Below are 22,915 nucleotides of genomic sequence, written 5' to 3' on the forward strand. Positions count from 1 at the left end.
TAAACTTCAAGTTTGACAAGTTTAATATTGAACCAATAGGAGAGTCAAACTTTAACATTGTACGCAGGCAGGGCTACCATTCCATTATCATCCATTACAAAAACCTTTAACATTGCAAAGATATTAAAAATTTTTGGATAATTCTCTTGTATCTTTGTGTATACACTATATTTTACATAAAACGTCCTTTGATGCCAATTGAAAATATTATGGGGGTCCTAGTTCCAACGTAGAAAATTTGCTTCACAATAATTTCAATAGTTTTATGGGATGTCCCCGGATATAAACAGAAAAAGTGTCCCAATACTCGTATCCTGGCCTTGTCAAACAAACCCTGTAGTTACGGGCATGGAACCTTTTTCCGTAAGTATCCACCATTTATATGATTGGGACACGGCGTGAATTGTATTTGATGGAATTTGGATATTTTAGAGTATAGATAGAGAAGGACGTTCGATGCCTTTCTGCAGTAATACATAAAGTATAAATTTATAAGTAGTCTGTAAAACTAAACCAATGTCTTCGAATGGTAAACAAGCTGAGTTGTTACAAATAATTAAGGTCGCTTTTTATATTAATATCTATTTAAACTTATAAAGATGATATTTTCATCAATATAAACTAAAGATAAAAAACACGCCCACGCACGCACGCACGCACACACACACACACAAACTATTACAAATTAGTATATATACTTATATTAAAATTATATCTATCCAGTCACTGTAAAACGAATATTAAATTTATAATTGTGTATAAGTTATAAGATATAGTAAGTGTAATAAGTTATATGTGGTTAATAGGTTTCTCAGATACAGACTCGACCCATATGGGGACCATTGTTAAGCAATTTTGTAATTTACTGTTTTAAATAAAGATTATTATTATTACTTTAAACTAAAATATTGTGATTAACGGTATTTACCATTACCGGAAAAATGTCTACTAAATTCGGAATTACGACCATTGAAATTTTATAAGTAATTCACTGTGCCACGATATTTTTGTAAGTATAGAAGAATTTTGCTGTAAATTTTCTCCAGCATGATTGCAATAAATTTTTTAATATAGGTAGGAAAATTTTAGGCTTTGAAAATTGCATAGCTTCTGCTTCACGAAGTGGAAATTGTTTTAATTAATCCCTTTAGAGCATAACATGGTTATTATGAGATTATCGACTATTTTCTTGTCAGTTTAGATTGCTTAAAATCGATTACGCTTTCTTTCTTCGGGGTTACCCAACTATTTAATAAAAAATATTACGAATTAAAACACTTAATTTTTTTTTACAAATAAGTATTATAGTGTGAAGATAAGTATGATTTTGTTATATAAATAAATATCTACATAGGTATATGCGAGGTAAACGCGCATATTGTTTTTTAAGTCAATAGTTAATTAAAAATAAAACCACTTTATCACAGATAAAGTTACACTTCCCATAGACAATTGTTCAATACATGTTTCCATGTCTTATTATAAAAGTGTATCTGATATCGAGACGATGTTGATATGTGTATTATACACCGATAAACAATATTCAATCACTTAGGCCGAATTTTGTTAAAGCCTTTTTAAATAGACAGCGTTTCAAATTATTTTTATGGTAAGACCATTACACATAGACGTATTAGATGAACTAAGGTATTATTATATACAGCATGATTCGCTCATTATCTGTTTGTAACTGCTTGTGACATAATCGAGATCCACGCTTATAAATAAGGGTTCTTGCAGAGACGAAAGCTAGTTGAGAAATCAGAATTATGAATACGTGACTATAATCGATATAACGATTACAGTATGACTCACGATAGTCAGTATTCATCAACATTATTTATCGTAACATAATACTGTCGAATTTCAAATGAGATTCATATAATACAATTATTTACTAGCTTTTTGCCCACTGCTTTATAAGTGTGGATTTCAGAAGAAGAAAAACCTTTGAAATAGTCTACGTCTAGATGACGCATCAACATAAAACATAAATTAGATTCTCAAGAACATAACAGTGAAAACCGCATTCAATTTGATGCAGTAATTTTTGCGTGATGTCGGAACAAACATATAGACAGAAAGACCAATAAAATTTCTAAAAAAATATTTTTTCCACCTATTGGTTTTACTTTTTATGTAAATTTTTCTTAAATATTTCCTATATAGACTATATATGTAATATAGTTTCGTTACAATTTCATTACAATTATAAGACATAAATATTCAACACACAATATACAGTATAATTATCAACTATCTCGTTGGACGTAAGGGTTTGCACCTTGTCACGACGACCTCCACGTGATCCTCTATTGAGTTCAACACGATGGGTCAAATGACTTCCTTCTCATTCTTTCATCCTTCAATAGTTTATCGCTACTGTATACCATTAGCATAGGCGGGTGTATTGTAATTTATTATTCCCTTTCATCCATTTCCCTTTCATCCGTATCCCTTTCATCCATTACACAAAACTGTTTTTTTTTTAATGCATTTGAAGTTATTTTGTGTATATGTAAATAATACCTATAGATATATAAATACATAGGTTGTAGGAGATAGGCAAGATTGAACAAGTCCAAATCACGGTTCCAGATTGAAACTCTCTTTATCTTGTATCGACAGAGTAAGTAATGGTATCGATACGTCTTGCTTTTTTTTCGTGCTGGAAATTGCAAATATTTTTTATTTCAAAACATTGGAGTTCGTTGCAAAAAAGTAACAAACTATACCTTCTGGATAATATTGGCAGTTAATATAATATTTTAATATTTTAATTTTAATATATATTTTATGTTTGTGGCCTTTTATTGCATTATTCAAATGTAGAAAATGTATTGTTGTTTTTTTATTCACTATGAAGGCAAACAAATACCATACAGCCAATTCATCATCATCATATCAGCCTTTAACTGTCCACTGCTGTACATAAGCCTCCTCCTTGAGAGGTTTTGCCAGTAGTTGCCACGCTTGGCAGACGAATTGGTAACCGCAGTAAGGCTTTGGAATTTTTTTAAGAGGGACACTGCAGCCCATTCTTCGGCTTCCTTAGTCGCCTCTTACGACACCTATTCTATTCCATGCCGGGACCACACTCCCGCCAATTATTACAGTAAATTATTCAGTATTATTATTCAAAATTATATTATTTATAAATAAGTCTTTCAAGCTGGTTCTTTAGTTTTCTTTATGATGGATGATGCTCTGCAACAGTGTAAAACCTACGTGGTCTGACACTCCATTACGATTCGACTAGATATTTTATAATCCCGCAATAGAATTGATGTGACAAGTGAAATGAATTCGCTTAACGTATTTTTAATTCCAATCCAACGCATCTATGGTTTTATTTGACTGAGCCTCATTACTCTAATTGAAGATTAAGATTGCTTTTGCAAGAAGAGTAAGGATTTTTTTTCTCACATGTTTTTTCTTATCTTTCATTCTATTTAACAATCCGCTAAATTGGTGTCTATATATAAATAACAAAAGTGTAGATAAGTGTGTAAATATGAAAAAGATGTGTTTACATAAAAAAAAAATGCAGTACCTACCTATTACTCTTTCACCATTCAAGCTTCACGACTCTGGTAAGCACTGTCTGAAGGTATCTGAGAATTTTCAAATAAATTCGTGTTCAAAAGTCCATGTACACATTATGAACTCATAATAACAATAGCGACTAGTCATCATCTTCTATATATTTTATTAATTATATATTATTTACATTTTACATATTTATTTAGTTGCAAATATATATATATATTTATATTATAACCATCATTTTATAATATTTATGTGTATATTATTTATTGTGTATAGATATACATTATTTACTACTATTTTCTTTACCAATCCCAATACACAATAGCACACCTGCAAATCCTTTGGTGTTGTGGGTGATCATGGGCGGCGGTAGTCACTTACCATCAGGTGAGTCGCATGTTCGTTTGCCCCTTGTGTTATAAAAAAAAAAAAAATACCGCTTTCATGATTCACTGTTCATCCCAAAAATTTACTGGTAGAGTTAAATTAACTAAAAAGAAAGTCAATGTAGTTATTTAAATAAAGAGATAAGTATCCCATTTGATTAAATAAACAGTGGTCTTCCCTATCATCATAAAATCTACATATATACCAAATTTCATAATAAAATAAGAAACAATCAAACAAACTTACTTTCACATATATAGTATGAGTATGGATAAGGATTTTAAACAAGTACCATATTCAGTAGGTAAGTACCAACATATCCAGTCAATAAGTTCTGTATTTATTGACTGGATTTGTAAGCAAAATTTACAATTTCTATTCAAATTTATCGAAAACAAAGCGAAACAAGAAATTTCCTTTTATATTCTTACCAAATAAACCCGATAATTCTTTTCACACATATTGCTACCTACAATATGCAGTCATATCTTACATTTTCTTAAAGTAGGTAGTGTATCTACTTATTTAAGAAAACGTAACTATTGTCGGACTATTTTTAAATTGAAAGTCGCTAAGTTTTATAGTTTGACCACAACGAAGAAGCTCTGAGTTTGTGGTGCTTTTGTATCGGACTAACCTATTAAGAATTTCAAGGGTTAGAAGCTTAAGTGACTTGAACTTTAGACCTGGCCTTCATACTTACTATGGATTAATTTTTGAAGATGAATCTGGTACAAAATCAAATATTTTTTGATAAATTAAATATTCTATTACAAGCTTTTCCTCATAAAGTTTATACGAGTATAATTAATGAAGAACAAAGAAACATTTTTCGCGATTAACAACAGGATGCATTTTTTGTATATATCTAATATTCCTTCATTTGAGGGAAAGGTATTGTTAGTAATACCAGGACTACCAGTCCCATTGCCAGCAATATACCCTGTAAAGTTGGCCTTCACGTGGTCCACCCTGGAAAGCATCGTACTAAATTCCAGGTGTATTCATCACGATGGGCTCACATTAATACGTATATGTCTTCGTGCATATTTGGCATTTATGAGGATGCAAATAGCCAAAGGTATTTACTTGTAATATTATATGGATAAAGATATATTTGAAAGCTGTATGAATAGATTACACAGCGTATTAAGTTTATTAATTAATACCAAATTGTTAATCAATACTTTATTGTATCTTATTTTACTAATATAATAAAATTTTAACTAGACGATGTCTAAATATAGGAGTTATTAAAAAAAAGCAGGTCAAGTGCGAGTTGGATTCGAGAAACGAGGGTTCTGTACAAAAATATCAAGTTTCATTTTCTTTTTTCTGAAATAACTATTTTATGGTTTTTAGAATTTTTCCTTTACTTGTGCTAAATAACATTGCTTCTTACCAAATTTCATGATTCTAGATGAACGGGAAATACCCAAAAGGTTTTGATTCCCTTTGTGAATATCAAAATATGCGATATAAATGGAACATAAATGGTCGTATATTTTGATTGCGTAGAAGCTTGATTTTTTCACTGCTTTAAGAAATTGCAGATCTATATTTCAACTTGATACCTCCACGAGTTTCTAAAAAAAAAGGTCTTGACTGACAGATGGACGGACGGACGGACAACGAAGTGATCCTATAAGGGTTCCGTTCTTTCCTTTGGAGGTACGGAGCCTTAAAATTGGTATGAAATAAAATTATTAAAATTAATATGAAATAAAATTCCAGACATACTTATTTGACACTACATGTACCTATAGATCCTAAAGATTTTTTTCCGTAGTCATAATTTTAAGCATCCCAATAAAAACTAGTACCTTAAACTTAGTACCTAAACATCACACGAAATTTAACGCCCAATTTAACATCTATGTCCGATATAAGCTTAGAAAATGAAAGAGTTATTAATTAAATTCTCTTCACCCTCTTGGAAAAGTAATAGAAAAGCGTTCGGTATAATATTCTTATTCCATAACAATATTACAAAACGAGATTTTTTTCTTATTAAAATTACCTCGTTTTCATGTCTTTGATATACCTAAAGGAGCTAAAAGGGAAGACGGAAGAGGAAAAAAATACAACGAAGCCACAAAGAAAGCTAAAATTGAAATCTTTAAGTGAAACCATGTATAGCACCGTAAACGAAGGTTTATAGGGTTTTAAGAGCCTTTGCGGCAACCCTTACGTTAACCATGAAAGCTCAACTAGTGACGATTAAGCCGGTTATTTTAAGCGGAAGTTATATATAAATTATACTGTAGAACATCGTTATCTATAATTTAGATACATATTAGATATTTCCATGTCTTAATCCGCGTGGAACCTGTTTGTTCCAAAATTCTCGAAGTATTTTTTTATGCAACTTAGAATGAATCAAACAAGCTGACGGCCCACTTGATGGAAAGTGGTAACCGTCGCCTATAGACAAGAGCATAACAGAGTATATTGTATCAAAAATCTCCTTCCTATTCCTATGGGTATTTTGTGAAATTTCATCTCAGTACAAATTTACTTTACTTACCTACTAGATGGATTTCTGTACTAAATTACAAATTTCTAGAGCCAGCGGTTTGAGCAGTGCGTTGATGTCAATTCAGTTCAATTAGTTTCGTCTAGGATTTAGTAATTCAAAGAGGATGCTATTTGAATTACTAAACTATACACGCTCATGAACATAATCGTATTTAAAGAGGGGTGGCTGGGTAGGCCAGCCCACGCCAGAATTGCCTGGTGCCCACCCCAAAGTAAAGAGCAGCAATTCTTCTAGAGCAAAGACATGCTTATGTGCATGTTTTATTACATAAAACACATGCGTCTTTTTTAAGGAGGTTTTATTTTTACATTTAACAACTTGATAAATCCCAAAATTAAATGGTAAACCCTAAGATTTATCGATGTACGGGCTTTTACAATGACACACTCCTCTACATTTATAAAGGAGTTTTTTTCTAACTTACATATATCTTTTTTTCTATTTTACGAGTACATCAATATATTAAGCATTTACTACTTTATTTTAAAATAAATTCAGACTTAGGATTTTGTATGGGCCTTGTAAAAATTTGTCTATGTTTGAAGATATTCGCGGTTAGCCATCGCTATTGGAATAGACTCGCTCTTGAATGATTATTTCCTCTGTACCCGCATCGGATCCTATATCGTCCGTACTGCCAATCTCGGAGACGTTGATTTTCCTCGCGAGTGATTGCGGCTTTGCCCTAATTTCCTCTGCCCGATCCTTCCCGAAACTTTGTTGCTGGACAATCTTAATTTGGATATAATCTGATTGTTTATCATCCGTTTTATAAAATACTTGCATAGTATATTCTACTGTAATGAAATATGTTTGTAATAATTTGAATGGCAATATAATGGAGTGTCTCTATTATAATATAGTTAATATATCTAGTATAATACATAGCTAAATATTGTACAACCATTAGAGATATTAAGACAAGCTGCTATACAATGATATGTGACTAAATAAATCAACTGGTACATAATAGTAATGAGCTTATTGTCATTCATTAAAATTTTAATTAAATAAGAAATTTAGTCGCAACTAAATACCAGTATCTCGGAATAAAATAAGTAAATACTTACCTACTTGTAACTTTTAGTATTTGTTCAAAAAAATAGTTAAAATAAAAGTTACTGAATATAAGACTGTCCTGTAGATAGCCCTAAGTAATAGTCCTAAACCAATAAAAAATCTTGAAATTTAGTTTATTTGAATAAAGTTTAGAAATTTCTACTGCACTATAAGATTTTTTGTACCGATTCACGTTTAGTTGCGAAAATCTTTTTATTTACTATTATTAATTCCAATGCGATAATAAAACTAAGTATCAAATAATACCCTTAGAGTTCTTAAAAAGAAACTCAAGAATAAATAGAGTTAGTTAATAAACTAAAAGGTTTGACGAAATTGCGTCAGCAGTCATTTCTTTATAATAAAAGTTAACCTCAAATTCTTGCCATTTATGAGGCACATAATTATTCATTTACTATAAGTTATAACAATAAGTTTTGTATATAACCCTCTCAAATTATGAAAACAACTGTATGTTTGGGCTTTTGCTACCTGATACCGAAATGAGGTTATTCACAGTAGAACTAGTAACGTACGTAACGTAGTACTAACGCCCGAATGATCAGCAATCTTCACTGACAATGACAATGGTTTGGCTATATCGAACAACTGATGATCAATAGAGAAGAAACGTTTTAGAGTAGTATTCTTGTATAGGTAAATGCAGCATAAAGCAAATTTCCACTAGACAGAAGGTCATCCTCAAATGTTTAGCAAAGAGATTGTAAATAAAATATATAGAGATTTACTAAACTGACATACTTAATGTTATGGATCTTCAATCACATGTACTTATATTTTATTTACTCTTTATAAACGATTTCAAATTTAAACTGCGCATAAACGTAAATAAATAGCACAAACTGTTAATTGTTGTTTGTTGGTATCTAATTCATGGAAGAACTTTTGTTTGCTTAACAATAAATAATGCCGTATTAGGCACACTAATTAGCATATTTAAACGCAATTTTGCTATATAGTCTTAAGTTGAAACAATCATCGTCAGTTTTTGTACAGAACTGCTAACGAAAACCCTTTTATAAAATGTATTTTAAGCAGAATTGGCAATTATTTTCAGTATTGTATTTAATGAGGGTCTTTCATTTGATTCCAATGATGTAAAAGATATTTTTCTAATTTTAAAATTTCAAATTGTACCGCTAACAAATTTCTCTACTTGCTCTATCGTTAAGTGATACAGAACGTCTTTAGGTATTGTGTTCGCTATAGTTATACAAGCTTAGTTATGTTTGTACATAAAAGTTAAATATAGTCAATTATAAATGTCGTTATTTTGTTTATCCTGCTAATATTATAAATATGAAAGTTTATAAAGATGTTGAGATATTTAAATTATATCTATTTATATTATATTTATATAACAGAATGAATTTGAATAAAATTTTATACGCGGATAGGTTATATTCTAACTTAACAAATAGGATACTTTGTATAAACAGTAAAGCCGTGGAAATTAATTTGTAATAAAACTAAAAACGGTAGCTGAATTTTCAAGTGGCCAGCACCCGAATAGATACGAAACATCATTGTAAGATTTCTTTCAGACCTATCTTCGGGGCATCTAAATAGGTTAGAGAGAAGCACCCCATTCAATTAACGTGCACTGCGACAATGTGCGTGACCAGGATATATATGAGCAAGACTTAAAGCAGCCCCAATAACAACATTTGGTCCCTTCAAATCTCAGAGAAAGTTCTAATGTCACGTTGTAGGCGTCTATACGAAACGAATGCGCTAAAGTTATTATGTTAAAGATACCCCTTCATGTTGGAGATAATATAAACTGACAAATCCTATTTCCTTCGTAATAATAAATGGAGACAAGAGTTTCGCGAATTGTCCATTATTTTGCTATTTCTGTGTAGTGCTGTTCTCTATTTCTTAATGATGGACTACTCTGCAAAGATGAGGATTTTTGTTATCCTTTGTAATACAAAGGACGCATTGAGCATGTAATACTTAGTATGTATTAGGTAACCACTAATTTAGATATAGTAATAGATAAGTTAAGCTGACAATATTTTTAATGCATAACTCCGCATTTATGAATCTTAACTTATTAATATGTTGATAAGTATTTTGATTAATCGAAGTTTTAATTAATGACCATTATCAATAATAAATACGATAGAATTAGAATACTTTGGGTTGATATGTAATATGTCTTTAGGGTAAAATTTTTGATAATTTAAATAGTAGATATAAAAATTATTATGCAATTGAATGCAACTGAGAAGATCCTCACAAAATAAGATGTACTAATATTGTAAAGAGAAAAGACTTAATTATTAATTTGTTTGTAATAGATTAATTGAAAATTCAAGCGATTTAAAAAAAAATTCAACTATATAAAGCTTTTTCAGCAAGTAACCTAGGCTATATATTATTTTCGAAAACTCTATCTACCTGTGCAAAGCCGGGCTGGGTTACTAGTTAATTTATAAAAGTAGCTATCACAGTCATGAGTTTTGCCATATCTATGAGTTTAATCATAACTGGTCGCTGTCTGTACATAGAAGGTATGTAGGAAAAACTATTATAGGGGGGCCTTATGAACGCAGTGGAACTCAATACAACGATTTTTAGAATTTTTGTCTTTTTGTATATTTGTGGGCGCTAATTTCAGAATTGGCTTAACCGATTTGAATGCAGTTTTAACTAATATGTTGCTGTTTGCTCCACTTAACATGTAGCTTTATTTCAATTGGTTCAAAAAAAGCAGGCTACACCGCGGGAAACGGCTAGTTCTTAATACTTTTACGAACAATATCCGAGATACAGTAAAAATTTAATTGTTCTTAGATATAACTACTGAGTACGTATGTATTATATATATATATATATATATATTGTGTATTGTGTATATTTTAAATGTACCTACATATTCAACGTTCTGACTGTTTCGTGTAATAATATGTATAGTTTCAAGTTTTGTAGACAGACAGGAAACAACGACTCCACAGCAATGTTTTATCTAAGATCATAACGTGTGCAAACAGATGGACTGCATGAATGCATCCATTCATTTGTCCATCTGCTATTATAATGACAAAACACCAAGTAAACAAATAACGGCAATGTGAGAAAATGCTGCATTTCACGCATTAAAAAATATAAATGTTGGTCTAATTAGGTTTTGTTTTCATGCAACTTAGAATGGCAAACAAGCTGACGGACCACCTGATGGAAAATAGTAACCGTCGCCTATATACATGAGTAGTACCATGGACATAAAAGAGTATACTGTTTCGCCCATGATACCCCCAATGCGTTGCCATTCCTGAGGACTCAGGTGTTATTTCCCTGTAAATTCACTGCCATATCGTCTGGAGGTGCTTAAAAATTTAACTTATAAATTAAAGAAAAATTGAATATTTTTTTCTCATTCTAAAAGTGGTTATATATTGGTACCATTAAAAAATAAATTTCAAAATATCGTGGTTTCTGATAGAAAATATAAATAGAAAAGCCCAAATCATATAAAATTAATACATACCTACCTACCTGTAGATACGAACGGAAATAAGGAATGTTGAATGCTCAGTAGTTCCGGAACCATCGTGGTACCGTTACTCGTGCTGTTTTTTATCGGATTCTGCAAAAAAGATCTATTCTATCTACTACGGTACAAAGGTAAACGTAGAACCAATCTACCTTTATTTGAGTTTATTATTTGTAAAGATTTTTGTTACTTAATCACGATTAAACAGTTGAATAGATTTAAATGTAATTTGGTACACTAGTAGGATAAATCCTAACTAAATACTATAATATATAATATAATTTACATACTGATAACGGACAACGCCCCGCAAAACAGCCAGTTATTTATAAAAAAATTATTTCCATAACTAATTAATGAATTATTCAAGAAATTCAACTAACTTTTTTATAGTACTTTCCATACTAGATTCTATAACTAAACCTACACAGGCTTAATTAAAACTCATTGTTTCATTCTTCACTGCTGCTACATATCTGGCTTATCCTGTTTTAGATCCAAGTGAACTGAGGCAATGTTGGGTGCACCCGTCTGGTATACTTCATCTTCATCCATTAAAAAATCCCAACATAATCATCTAAATGTTTCACTACAAAACTAAGCATCCTCAGGGAGTAAATCGATCGAAACGAAGCCCAATGTCAGACGTCTGGCGTTGAGAATAAGACAAGACGACAAGTACTTAACTATTATATTTATCATCGGTGCTATAACTCATAGACGACCAAATTATTATTTAGTTAAGTTAGAATGACCTAATAACCACTATTAGGAGATTTAAATATGCACCTGGTTGTCTAAACAAGTAGGTACATCTCAAGGACCTTTTTTATCCGTCAAAATAAAACACAACATTATGTCGCATCATAACCCATATGACTCCATTATAGTCAATTGCTCACGTACGCAATAACTTGGAAAAGAATCCCTCTTACATACATATACCTGTAATGAAATTAAATAAATACCTCTTATACGTATAGGAGATGTTTAAGTTATTCAATGTCATACGTACTAATAAATCAGTTGCTGATAATATTGATTTGAACCAAATACGCATATCATCAATTAATACATATTACATAAATATTGGACGTAATACACGCAAATATTATTGAGTTGATTAAAAATCTACATAGGTAATGGTAAAATAGCGAATGATAAGTTTGAATCACTACAGAATTTTATAAAAACTTTTACGAGATTTTAAAAAATTCATACAGAACTCGTGCTCCTTTCCACTTGGTTGGACTTCTAATAGCTCGCGCTTCGCTATTTGAAATGTGTGATTGCACAGCGATGCACGCTGTTTTCAACTCGATTTTAATTTGTAGAAACATTTTATTGCTATTTTGAAGTTATGCTTGCCTGTTTTAGAATATGCTTCATGATATCTTCATATCATATAATATAGTGTAATGAATCTAATCATTACGCTAAATTATGATGATCAGGAGGAAAGTATTGTTATTGTAGGGGACTAGGAGTTTCATTGCTAGCAGTATACCCTGTCGATCATTTCAGAAGGAGGAGGAACCTCCGCGTTGAGGTCCACCTTCACACGGTTCCTCTTGGAAACGATTGTCAGTAATTCTTGTTTAATTCGTCATGATGGACCAACTGACCAATTATCAACTTTATCATCGTTCACTAATATCCCGCCAGTGTATATACTAACTCTTACCTGCAACTTCTTGCGCATAACCGGTATGTGTTTACTGACTGAGATAAAACGTAGCTGGTGTCTTTCTTACGCCATATAGTACGTGTATATAATTTTTTATAGTGATTAGTTAAGTTACAAACAAACTTCTACTTTTACCAGAGAGAGACTTTGTACATAAGTCGATTGCTTGGGTACCTCTGTCCCATTCGTGTTTCTACCGTGAAGCAGTTGTGTTTGCATGGCTGTATTTCGGTTTGAAGGGTGGGATATGGCGTGAATTTACAGGGTACAAAGGAATAACACCTGAGTCCTCAGGAATGGCAACGCATGGGGGGTATCATAGGCGAAACAGTATAGTCTGTTATGTCCATGGTACTACTCATGTCTATAGGCGACGGTTACCACTTTCCATCAGGTGGACCGTCAGCTTGTTTGCTATTCTAAGTTGTATAAAAAAAATTCAGAGTCACATTTATATTAGTAAAGATAACAGTCATTACACCATAATGGCAATATCTCAAGTGTAAATACTTCATGATTGTCATGGTGTAATTATTCAGTGACATCCATGTGGTATTCATGTCTATTACCAACAGTTACCACTTGTCGTTGGAATAGAAAACACAAATCCCGGGATCCCGAATGACAAAGGCAACTGATCGTTACATATGCAGCTATAATAATTATATATAAATTTATTGCATAAATTAAAACAAATAATTAATGACCACAGATAAATAATTAAAATTATGTCATCAACCTTCTTCTATATTACTCGTAATATGGAAGAAGTTTTTTGGTAGAAAGTTGAAATAAGAATAAGATTAAAATCTTGTATTACAATTGATTAACAATGACATAATTTTATTGTGTATGTGGTCATTAAAAAAATTTTTTTTAATTAATTGTTTTAATTTATACAATAAATTTATATACAATTATAGCTGCATATGTAACGGCCCGTTACTGTCACTCGGGATCCCGGGATTGTTTTCTATACGTGGGAGGTCACTTTTTTACTGTTCTTAGTCATTTACAAATTTTGTTAGATAAGCATCTTACACAGACCTATGATACATAGTAAATATTAATGTATGATCAATTTATGTAGGTACAAACAAGAGGCGATACTTTCATACTGGCCACCATTCGATACGTAATAAAAACTAAACAATCATGGCCTTGCCACATTCACCAAAATTATCAGATTAAGTAGAAAAATTGATTCAAAAATAATATTTTTGTCATGATAAATCATATAAATCAAGAGCACTATTTTACACGATTTTATAATAGCGTGCAATATTTTTTTTTAAATCAACAGTATGAATGACTTCGCAAATTTAGAAAAGACGATAGTGCGTGAATTGTCATGTCGTTTGTGTTTGTGCAACGATGTTGTGAAACTCAAGCCACTTAATGCCGAAGTGAAACGGAAAATTAAGAGATTCTTCGATATTATTGTAAGATAATTATACGTATCTTATCTACATAAAGTATCTATCTTCTCTAAGGACAGTGTTTTAAATCAATAGGTAATTACCTAGTAAAAAAATATAAGCTCCAAAACACAGAACGGGAACTATGTAATCACAAGCCTTATTTTCTTATTACACAGAATAGCCTTATTCTCCTTAACGTCGTCAAATAGACGAGCAAAAACTAAGTAGTCTAGTAGAATTGAACTTTTCCTATTCTCTTTTTTTCTACTACATTGAAGTTGAAACACTTAACATTTCTTGTTGCAACTCTTAATTAAATAAAAAATGAAAAAATACAACAACTAAAGATAGATACCTATTTGTTGATGAGCTTAATGATCAAGGGATGGGCAGCAGCGTCCCTCTTAAAACATCACCAAAGTGGTTGCTAACTTACCTACCAAGCGTGGCAATTACTGGCAAAATCCCCCTTATGCAAGAAACCTATGTTCAACAGTGGATAATTAACGGCTGTTATAATAATAAATAAATATATATAGTAAGTAGTAATTAGTGTTACTTAGTGCTATGTCTATAACTACTTAGGAATATTAAATTCACAGATCCGTACAGATGATAACCTCCCAAAAGCAATATGCCACGATTGTCTACAACAAGTAAGCTTGATTCATCTTTATACCATTAAGGTCGAAAGAACACAGAAATTCCTCGATTTTCATAAAATGAAAAACATTGAAGAAAAACGAGATCAACAAACTAACGATAACAAAATGCAACCCGCAATAACACAATTGACGCACGACTTTAAAGATACAAATAAAAAAATAAACAATCTACCTAAATCACCACCCACAGAATTCCAGCAAGGTGACGCAAAACCAACGAAACAGATAATCCCAAAAAATAAATCTCCATCGGATATGAAATTCATGGAAGCAATGCCTCTAGAAGAATTTGCAAAGACAGAGAGTGTAGACAAATCTTTGCTAAACAGCACCTCATCAGCCAATAAGACACCCGTACAGAATGTTATCACAAAGGAAGCAAGTAAAAAAGGCACTAGTACATCACAATCAAGAGATTTAGTGAACGACCCTTTGGATCCTGTAGTTCTAATAAACGGCAGACCCGCCAAACAGGGAGCCGCTCTTGATAAACAAATTACGCTATTTTACAAAATGGAATGTTGTATTTGCCACGAGAAGGGTTTTAATTTTAGATCATTAATGAAACATTATAAAGATCGTCACGGTGTACCTGGCTACGTAACTTGTTGCGAGAAAAAATTCCATTACTTCTATCCGAAGAAGATTATCGAGCACATGGCGTTCCATCTTCAACCAAACATATTCATGTAAGATATATTACTTTAATAATTAGACCTCGAGAAATCTTTTGATAAATAGGACATTAAAACCATTAACCTAACGGGTTTTAGAATGAAAAAAATAATGACAGGGTTATATGTTACCCCACTTGGACTGTTTTTTTAATGGATGATAATGGAATGTTAACCCCGCCTGCGCTATCCGTATATGCTGGCGGGGCACCAGTGGAAGGTGATAGGTGAGGGTGAAAGCAGGTCAGTTAGCCCATCGTGAAGAATTCCGTGAAAATTAACCACGATGGTTTCCAGGGGGAACCGCGTAGAGGTCGACTTCATAGGGTACATTGCTAGCAATGGAACTGTTAGATCCCATTACTAACAATCCCTTTCCCCCCTCCCCACTTGGACTAGAGGGATCATTTTGAAATTATGAGCACTCCTTTAGTAGGAGGTAAAGAAAATAAAAATATTTGTCTAAGTATTTGTTTGTATGGGTCAGTGATGTTTAAAATTAATCCAAATTTTAATTCAATAGCTTTTTTAATTGTCGAGACAAAGCACTGTACCAAACAGATGGATGGATAAAGTCGCATCTTAGAGGTTCCTTTGTACCTTAAATATCTTTAGTACGGAATTCTTTAAAGGGGTCGTTTGAACCGTCTTACCTGTTTCTGTAATAATTCTGTAATATTCATGTTACGCTCATCATTCGTTCGGCTCTATTACGACATTAGCAGTATGAATTAAACCAATACATTTTAAGGTTTTCTTTCAGCTTCTCAAAGGTTGACTGTAAGAGATCCCTCTATGAAATAAGTCCGCCATTGTATCTCTTTAATGTGTCCAATGTAAATTATGTACTCTAAAGATTTTACAATTACAATACCTAAGTTCTTCTAATAATTGTAGGTGTCCAAGTTGCCATCAAAATTTTCAATCATCACAAGAACTTATTGACCATCAGAGCAATGGGGGACGATCAGATGGCAAGATAATCTGCCCACGGTGCTCGGAACGGTTTCCCACCTACCACGAACTTGGCTGGCATGTTATTACACACCGCACCGATAAACAGCAGTGTGATTATTGTGGTAAAATGTGGGTAACAACAGTAATGATATTAATATTAGGTATAATGGCGATTTTATCTTTAAATAAAAAATTTCATCATACCAAGATCGTTTATCAACCGATTTCAAAAAGAAGGTTCTCAATTCGGTTGTATTTTTTTTTAAGTTCATTACCTCATAATTCCCTCAGATATAAACCAATTTTGAAAACTCTTTTTTGTCGAAAAAGATACAGATTGTTATAAAATCGGTTTAGTAGTTAAATTTTTAAATCCAAATAACAAGTTTTGCCACAATAGAAGTCAGTTCATTTTGTTTTTGGAACACAATTGTAATTATTTTTAAATAAACAATTTGTCATACTAAGATTATTTACTGAATATAAATATGCAAAAATAAAAATACTAACTAATCCTATTTTTTTTTTTTTTAATATTTTATTCTAGTTTGAAACATCACCATCGCAAAAAGACTGTGAATCAAATGGAAAATGTCATACTGTGTTCACAATGTGTCCGAACATTAAAAAATATTGAGAAACAAGAAAAAGACATCGTAAGATTTATTTTTTACCCTAACTTTTTCTTTTCTTGCATATTATGTTATCCTTAGCAACATTAGAATTCTTTACTATTTATTAAAACTATGAAAATGAGTTTGTTTGTTACCTTTTGACACTAACTAATTTTGAACAATTAATATGAAATTTGGTATACACGTAATATTTGAGAAGTATATCAGCTACTTTTTGCTTTACTCACGAGCGGAGTAGCAGGTAAAAGCTAGTTTTATATAAAATGCTTGAAATACAATCAAAAACTAATTTTTTAATCTGATTATAATCATTTTTATTTTCAGAAAGAAAAATTGAAAGTAAAGAACAACGACGCAATTACATTGCAAAAGTATCAGAAATTTAGGCAGGCTATGGGACTATCTGGCGATGAGGAATCATCAACCGATTGATGCGTAAAAGATATAAAAAAATAGTAACTTAAGCAAACATTCGATTAAATTGGTTAAAAATATAAGTCTACAATGAAAATGTTCATAATAAAACAACGTATTTCAAATTACATGAATTTATATTTGAGACTTAAAATACGACATCTTAATCTAAACTTTCAGTTTACTCTAACCTTCGTTTCTTGACTAGAGATCCTAAAAGATCAGAAATGGCGGGAAGATTATTTGTTTGGTCATTGGCGCCTGTGTTTAAGTTTGACAAGGGTATGTTCAATTGATTGGACGAACTCTTTTGTTGCCCTTTCATGTTTCGATGTTGAGGAAAACTTGGCATTAGTTTAGGATCACACGCTGTAACAAAGAAAAATTACGTTACATACATATCATATTACTCAAATGTGTTATATGAAACTATTTACAAAAAAATTTCAAAATTTTCCTCTTTTAAACAATTGTCGCTACATTAAATTATAAGAGCAGCTAGTGACACTGAATTCAAATCATTTAATATACGTTTTGTAATTATTTCCCTTTTTCAAAGTATTTATAATGTTCATCTTGAAGACGATCATTCGAGCTTCAATAGATTAGGTATCTATTTTATATAATATAACAATGTCCAATTCCACCATTCAAGTTTATGTATGAAATAATGTAACAAAAAACATTTATAACACAAAACGAAAAATAAGTTATTGTAAGAAATAATCAAATTCATTTGACACTTAGGGAAGAACTCGTGTATCATGTCTACAGTAAAAAGTAGACATAAAAAACTCCTCACGTACTAAGATTATCACTAAGATTTTACGTTCTTATGATACTTATTAATATTATAGTAAATAGGTGTTCATTACTATATTTAAAAAAAAAAAATACTATTTTAAATTATACAGGTACTATAAGTAGTGACTTTGTATACGTACGTAATGGCTGCTCCTTGAAGTATGAACTTTGTAGACATTCCTCGGCAGTGGCACGTTTGTTGGGGTCGTACATGAATAAGAAATTAAGTAGTCGCAGCCCTGCAGCCGATAGCCATGGGAAACGTTGTTTCAAGTTGTTGTAAGGTTGTTGCTTCAATGTGAAGTTTTGCAGAGCCGGCAGAGTGCTGAACTCCGGCCATATAGCATCAGACGGGGTCCCTTTAGCAACAAAAAAAGGTGTTCAAAGTTGGTTGGTATGTGTTGCCTGGAGTATTGCAAGTGTTGCACTTATTGTTGATACTTGACAATGAAAAAACTGCATGTTTTATTACTATTATTGTCAACTTATGCAGTTGTCATTTCAAAAGAATAAATATGAAATGGGATATGATAGTGAAGGCAAAACATTTGTCTAAGGATTTTATCCCTTGATTTTTATGTCTAATATAGCACTCTAATATATCTAGGATATTGAATAGGGAAATATCTCACGAATACACTAATTTTGTAAAAAATACAATGAGTAGTAAAACTCGCGCAACAAGGGTTCCGTATAAAATCATCAAGTTTAAATTTTGTATCTTTGTGAAATAACTACAAATTTACGATTTTCGGATTTTTTCTTTAATTGTGCTACATGATATTGCTTCTTGTCAAACTTCATGATTCTAGGTGAACGGGAAGTATACTATAGGTTTTGATTCCCTTTGCGAATGTCAAAACGGAACATAAACGACCGTATCTTTTGATTGCGTAATTTAGAGACTTGATTTTATTCACTGTTTTATGAGATTGAAGACCTGAATATATGATATTAATTTCAACTTGATATCTCCATGCGTTTCTAAGTAAAAAGGTCGTGACAAACGAACGAACAATGCAGTGAGCCTACAAGGATTCGGCTTTTTCGGCTTTTCTTAAAGAGTTCGGCTTTTTATGAAAGTACGGAACCCTAAAAAAGTAGTAATATTTTGTAAAATCTTACCAAGTAAATCTACAATGAGCTCCAGTTGTTCTATTTCAGACCGACCAGGCAGCAAGGGCTTGTTAGCAAGCAGCTCGCCAAGGATGCAGCCAGCGGCCCACATGTCGAGAGCGGGAGTCTGCCGCGGCGCCTGTAGTAGTAACTCTGGTGCACGGTACCACAGTGTCACCACCCGCGGGGTCGCACTCCTCGCCGCCGCACCTAGCCATCGGGCTAACCCGAAGTCCGCTACAACAATAAACATAGATAAAGATAATAGAGGCAGGTACATCCTTACTAATATTATAAATGTAAATTAGTTTGTTTATTATCACTTAACACCTTAAAAGCTTAATCAGTCATTATGAAATTTTGTATATAACAGAAGAACATAAGATACTTTTATCCCGGTTAGTAAACATACCCCGGTCAAGCAAATGAAGTCACAAATAAAAGTTGGTATACACATAAAACAATTTCTGTATAATGTAATATAGCTACAGAATCTAATGTATTTATATATAGTCTAATGTCATATAGCAGAATTGATTAGAACCAAGATCAAGTGTTTGTTAACATTATCTTCTGCAATCTAACAATTACATTGTGAGTAGGATCTACCAATTTAGTTGGTGATTACATTGTTCAGTCTGTTGTACATATCTTTTAGATAATAAACATTATTATAAAGTATGTTAAACTTATATTTTTATTGCCTTGTTATGATCGACTGTTTCACTATCCCTGTCATATAGACCAAGATTTTGATTCTATATGGAAAAAGTGACATGTACATTTACCTTTGACATATACTTAAAACCATGTCTCTACATGTAACATGGACTTTGAAGTTTATTACAAATAGGTAAAGGATTTTCTTATCTACATTATTAATCACTATATAGTATAAAATAAGTCGCTGTCGCTGTCTGTCCGTCCCTATGTATGCTTAAATCTTTAAAACTACGCAACGGATTTGGAAGCGGTTTATTTTCTAATAGATAGAATGATTCAAGAAGAATATGCATAATATTTTAGAGAAACACTGATAAATTTAGAGGTTTCTAATGTGATGTTGTAAATAAACACATTTTTTTGCGTTTACATTGCAAATACTGGCTAAACCCCACGAGATAAATCAAAACAATGTACTACAGCATTGTACACCTTAAAAGGGACAACAAAAAAAGTCTGCGATGGTATATGTCTATCTCTTAAGAATAACCCACAATAACCACTTTTTATCCTTTAGATTTTAGGGGTAAAAATGGCTTATTTACGAAGTGATTTTAAGCAATACAGCATTAATTTTTATCCAATTAAGTATCTTAAATAAAAATAGCACTTACCTATTTTAACACATCCTTTGTCAGTAAGTAATAAGTTTGAAACTTTCAAATCTCTATGTACAATGAAATTTGAATGCAGATATTTGAGTCCCTTAAGCACTTGGAGCATAAGGCACTTTACTTGTGACTCGGTGAATGGTGATGACATATTGTCCAGAAGTGATGCCAGGTCTTGCTCACAATACTCCATAGATAAAAATATACTAAAAATACAATGTATTACTGGTTTAAAATATAATATTTTTGTGTGTTCAGATTTTTTTAATAAACTTTTATTTACAGTAAATTGTAAATATATAAGGCAAAGGCAAGGTAGTAATAATATATGGAAAAAAAGTAACAGTATTATACAAAATAATTCAAATTAACCAATCAATATACTTGAAGATTTGTAAATGCTTCAATTCGAGAAATAGGATTGTTTAATAGTAAAGAATGCTATTAGCATTAAGTCCAACTTTTGTACTATATTTTAGTCAATAAAGTTATTTAAATAAATAATTTTTATCACAATAAGAAAAAAATGGGCTCAATAGGTAGCAAATTGTTTGCTGGGTCAGCTAATGTGGTATAAAAATCTTTAAAAAATACATTACTACTTACCTTTCTAATGAACGACCCACAAGTACTTCCTTCAATTGTACAACATTCTCATGCATACAAGACATGAGCACTTGTATTTCACGTAGACCACTCAAAGGAAGTCCATCTTTCTCCACATCCATTCTCACCTTTTTAAGTGCCACAATATTCCCACTTAACTTGTCTTTTGCTCTATCTGTGAAAGTGTATTTAAATTTATGTATTTTCATTTAATATATGCAATTATTTCCACCAAAAGTCTCATGAGTGAGATATTATGAGGAAATTTAGCTAAACCACATTTCAATGGATTCATTTATTCAGCTCTATTATATTATTTTTTTTATAATGGTACCCAAGTAACTTACAAACAATTCCATAGGTGCCTTCACCAATGCGATTTAATTTTTCAAATTCTCCAACAAATCTACATCGCCCGAGCTGAAACAAAGTTATACAGTGTTAATCTAAATATATAGTGATATAAGATCTTGCAAATTTTGTTTCCTATTGTTTATTGTATCAGCAGTTAATTATCTACTGCTGAACATTGCCTCTCCATAAGGGGGGGTTTTGTTAGTAGTTAACATGCTTGGCAACCGCAGTTAGGCTTTGGAAATGTTTTAAGACGGATGCTGCTACCCACCCCTCGCCCTCCCTTAGTTGCCTCTTACGACACCCACGGGAAAGGAAGGGGTGACCTACAGGTCCCGGCATAGAATAGGCTACAATTGTTTACATTATAGGTTATGTTTACTTACAATATCTTTTTCCGGTATTTCCATAGTCTTTCCTGTTCGGAAAGATATAAGGACACCCTTTCGGCCTGCAGGTCCTGTTGGATCAGCGACATCCTGACTTGATGGCTTTTCAGAATCTAAAACGATGAGGAAATTTAATTTTAAATGTTTTCAAAACGTAAAGATGTAATGATGATGGGATACACGTACTTTGCGACATCTTTGAAAATAATAATTCTGTTTATTTTAGAAATATTTAAAACGTCTATAGTTTCCAAAATACACCATAAGGTATAAAATAATAACTGATTACAGGAAAGATGAACATATATTAATCAACAACAACTAAGATGAAATACAGTAAAAGCCGGACTCGTAACCCTTAGATAGGTAGCCCTTAGATAGGTAGGTTTGCTATGGTTGAATCGATTGAGTACGTATCGCCACAGACATAATAAATTTGTTATTTTATCTGTGGTTACTTGGAATTAGTCCAATGAAAGTTAACAAATTAACAAAAAATTATGGGAAATTAAAATTTTCTGTTAAATTTTTCTTTAATGATTTCTTCCCAGTAAAAACTTTATAAAAAAGCTCAATATTTAATTAAATGTGAAGATACATATAAATTTACTCACTGCTAAACACAAATAGAAAAATCTATGTCAGTTATTTCATAATATATTTTTGTGTATATTCAATTAAACATAAACTATAAATTTGGTTTTATTCATCAAAATAAGTAACTTTTAATAATAAAATAATAACTATAAAATCTACTTATGTAATTTCAAAGGTGACAGCCGTGGACCAATTTTTTTTATTC

At 31.7% G+C, this 22,915-nt stretch overlaps 2 protein-coding genes across 2 annotated transcripts; one reads left to right on the forward strand and one right to left on the reverse strand.

The window, feature by feature from the left end:
• Nucleotides 1-13,778: 13,778 nt before the first annotated feature.
• Nucleotides 13,779-17,585, forward strand: LOC113518208 (zinc finger protein weckle-like). The gene is made up of 5 exons (XM_026903012.3): nucleotides 13,779-14,186; nucleotides 14,768-15,519; nucleotides 16,402-16,590; nucleotides 17,009-17,117; nucleotides 17,421-17,585. The coding sequence occupies exons 1-5, from the start codon at nucleotides 14,049-14,051 to the stop codon at nucleotides 17,526-17,528; spliced, it is 1,296 nt and encodes a 431-aa protein (XP_026758813.2). The 5' UTR covers nucleotides 13,779-14,048; the 3' UTR covers nucleotides 17,529-17,585.
• A 43-nt stretch (nucleotides 17,586-17,628) lies between these two features.
• LOC113518209 (cyclin-dependent kinase 10) lies at nucleotides 17,629-22,487 on the reverse strand. Its single transcript, XM_026903013.3, has 8 exons — nucleotides 22,300-22,487; nucleotides 22,111-22,226; nucleotides 21,718-21,790; nucleotides 21,371-21,545; nucleotides 20,768-20,970; nucleotides 19,440-19,667; nucleotides 18,455-18,673; nucleotides 17,629-17,879 (listed from the first exon to the last, which is right to left on the reverse strand). The coding sequence occupies exons 1-8, from the start codon at nucleotides 22,307-22,309 to the stop codon at nucleotides 17,692-17,694; spliced, it is 1,212 nt and encodes a 403-aa protein (XP_026758814.1). The 5' UTR covers nucleotides 22,310-22,487; the 3' UTR covers nucleotides 17,629-17,691.
• Between the last annotated feature and the right edge of the window lie 428 nt (nucleotides 22,488-22,915).

The sequence above is a fragment of the Galleria mellonella genome, unplaced genomic scaffold (genome assembly GCF_026898425.1).
Source record: "Galleria mellonella isolate WM207_F2 unplaced genomic scaffold, CSIRO_AGI_GalMel_v1 utg132, whole genome shotgun sequence".
Classification (NCBI taxonomy): Eukaryota; Metazoa; Arthropoda; class Insecta; order Lepidoptera; family Pyralidae; genus Galleria; species Galleria mellonella.

Excerpts from the sequence above, each read along its gene's own strand:
- LOC113518208 (XM_026903012.3), top strand. The coding sequence starts at position 14,049 with ATGAATGACTTCGCAAATTTAGAAAAGACGATAGTGCGTGAATTGTCA. Across the intron at positions 15,520-16,401 it reads CTTCAACCAAACATATTCAT|GTGTCCAAGTTGCCATCAAA; the intron begins GTAAGATATATT and ends TAATAATTGTAG. Across the intron at positions 17,118-17,420 it reads AGAAACAAGAAAAAGACATC|AAAGAAAAATTGAAAGTAAA; the intron begins GTAAGATTTATT and ends TTTTATTTTCAG.
- LOC113518209 (XM_026903013.3), bottom strand. Across the intron at positions 19,668-20,767 it reads CAAAGGATGTGTTAAAATAG|CGGACTTCGGGTTAGCCCGA; the intron begins GTAAGTGCTATT and ends TTATTGTTGTAG. Across the intron at positions 17,880-18,454 it reads CTTCAAGGAGCAGCCATTAC|CGTGTGATCCTAAACTAATG; the intron begins GTACGTATACAA and ends TCTTTGTTACAG.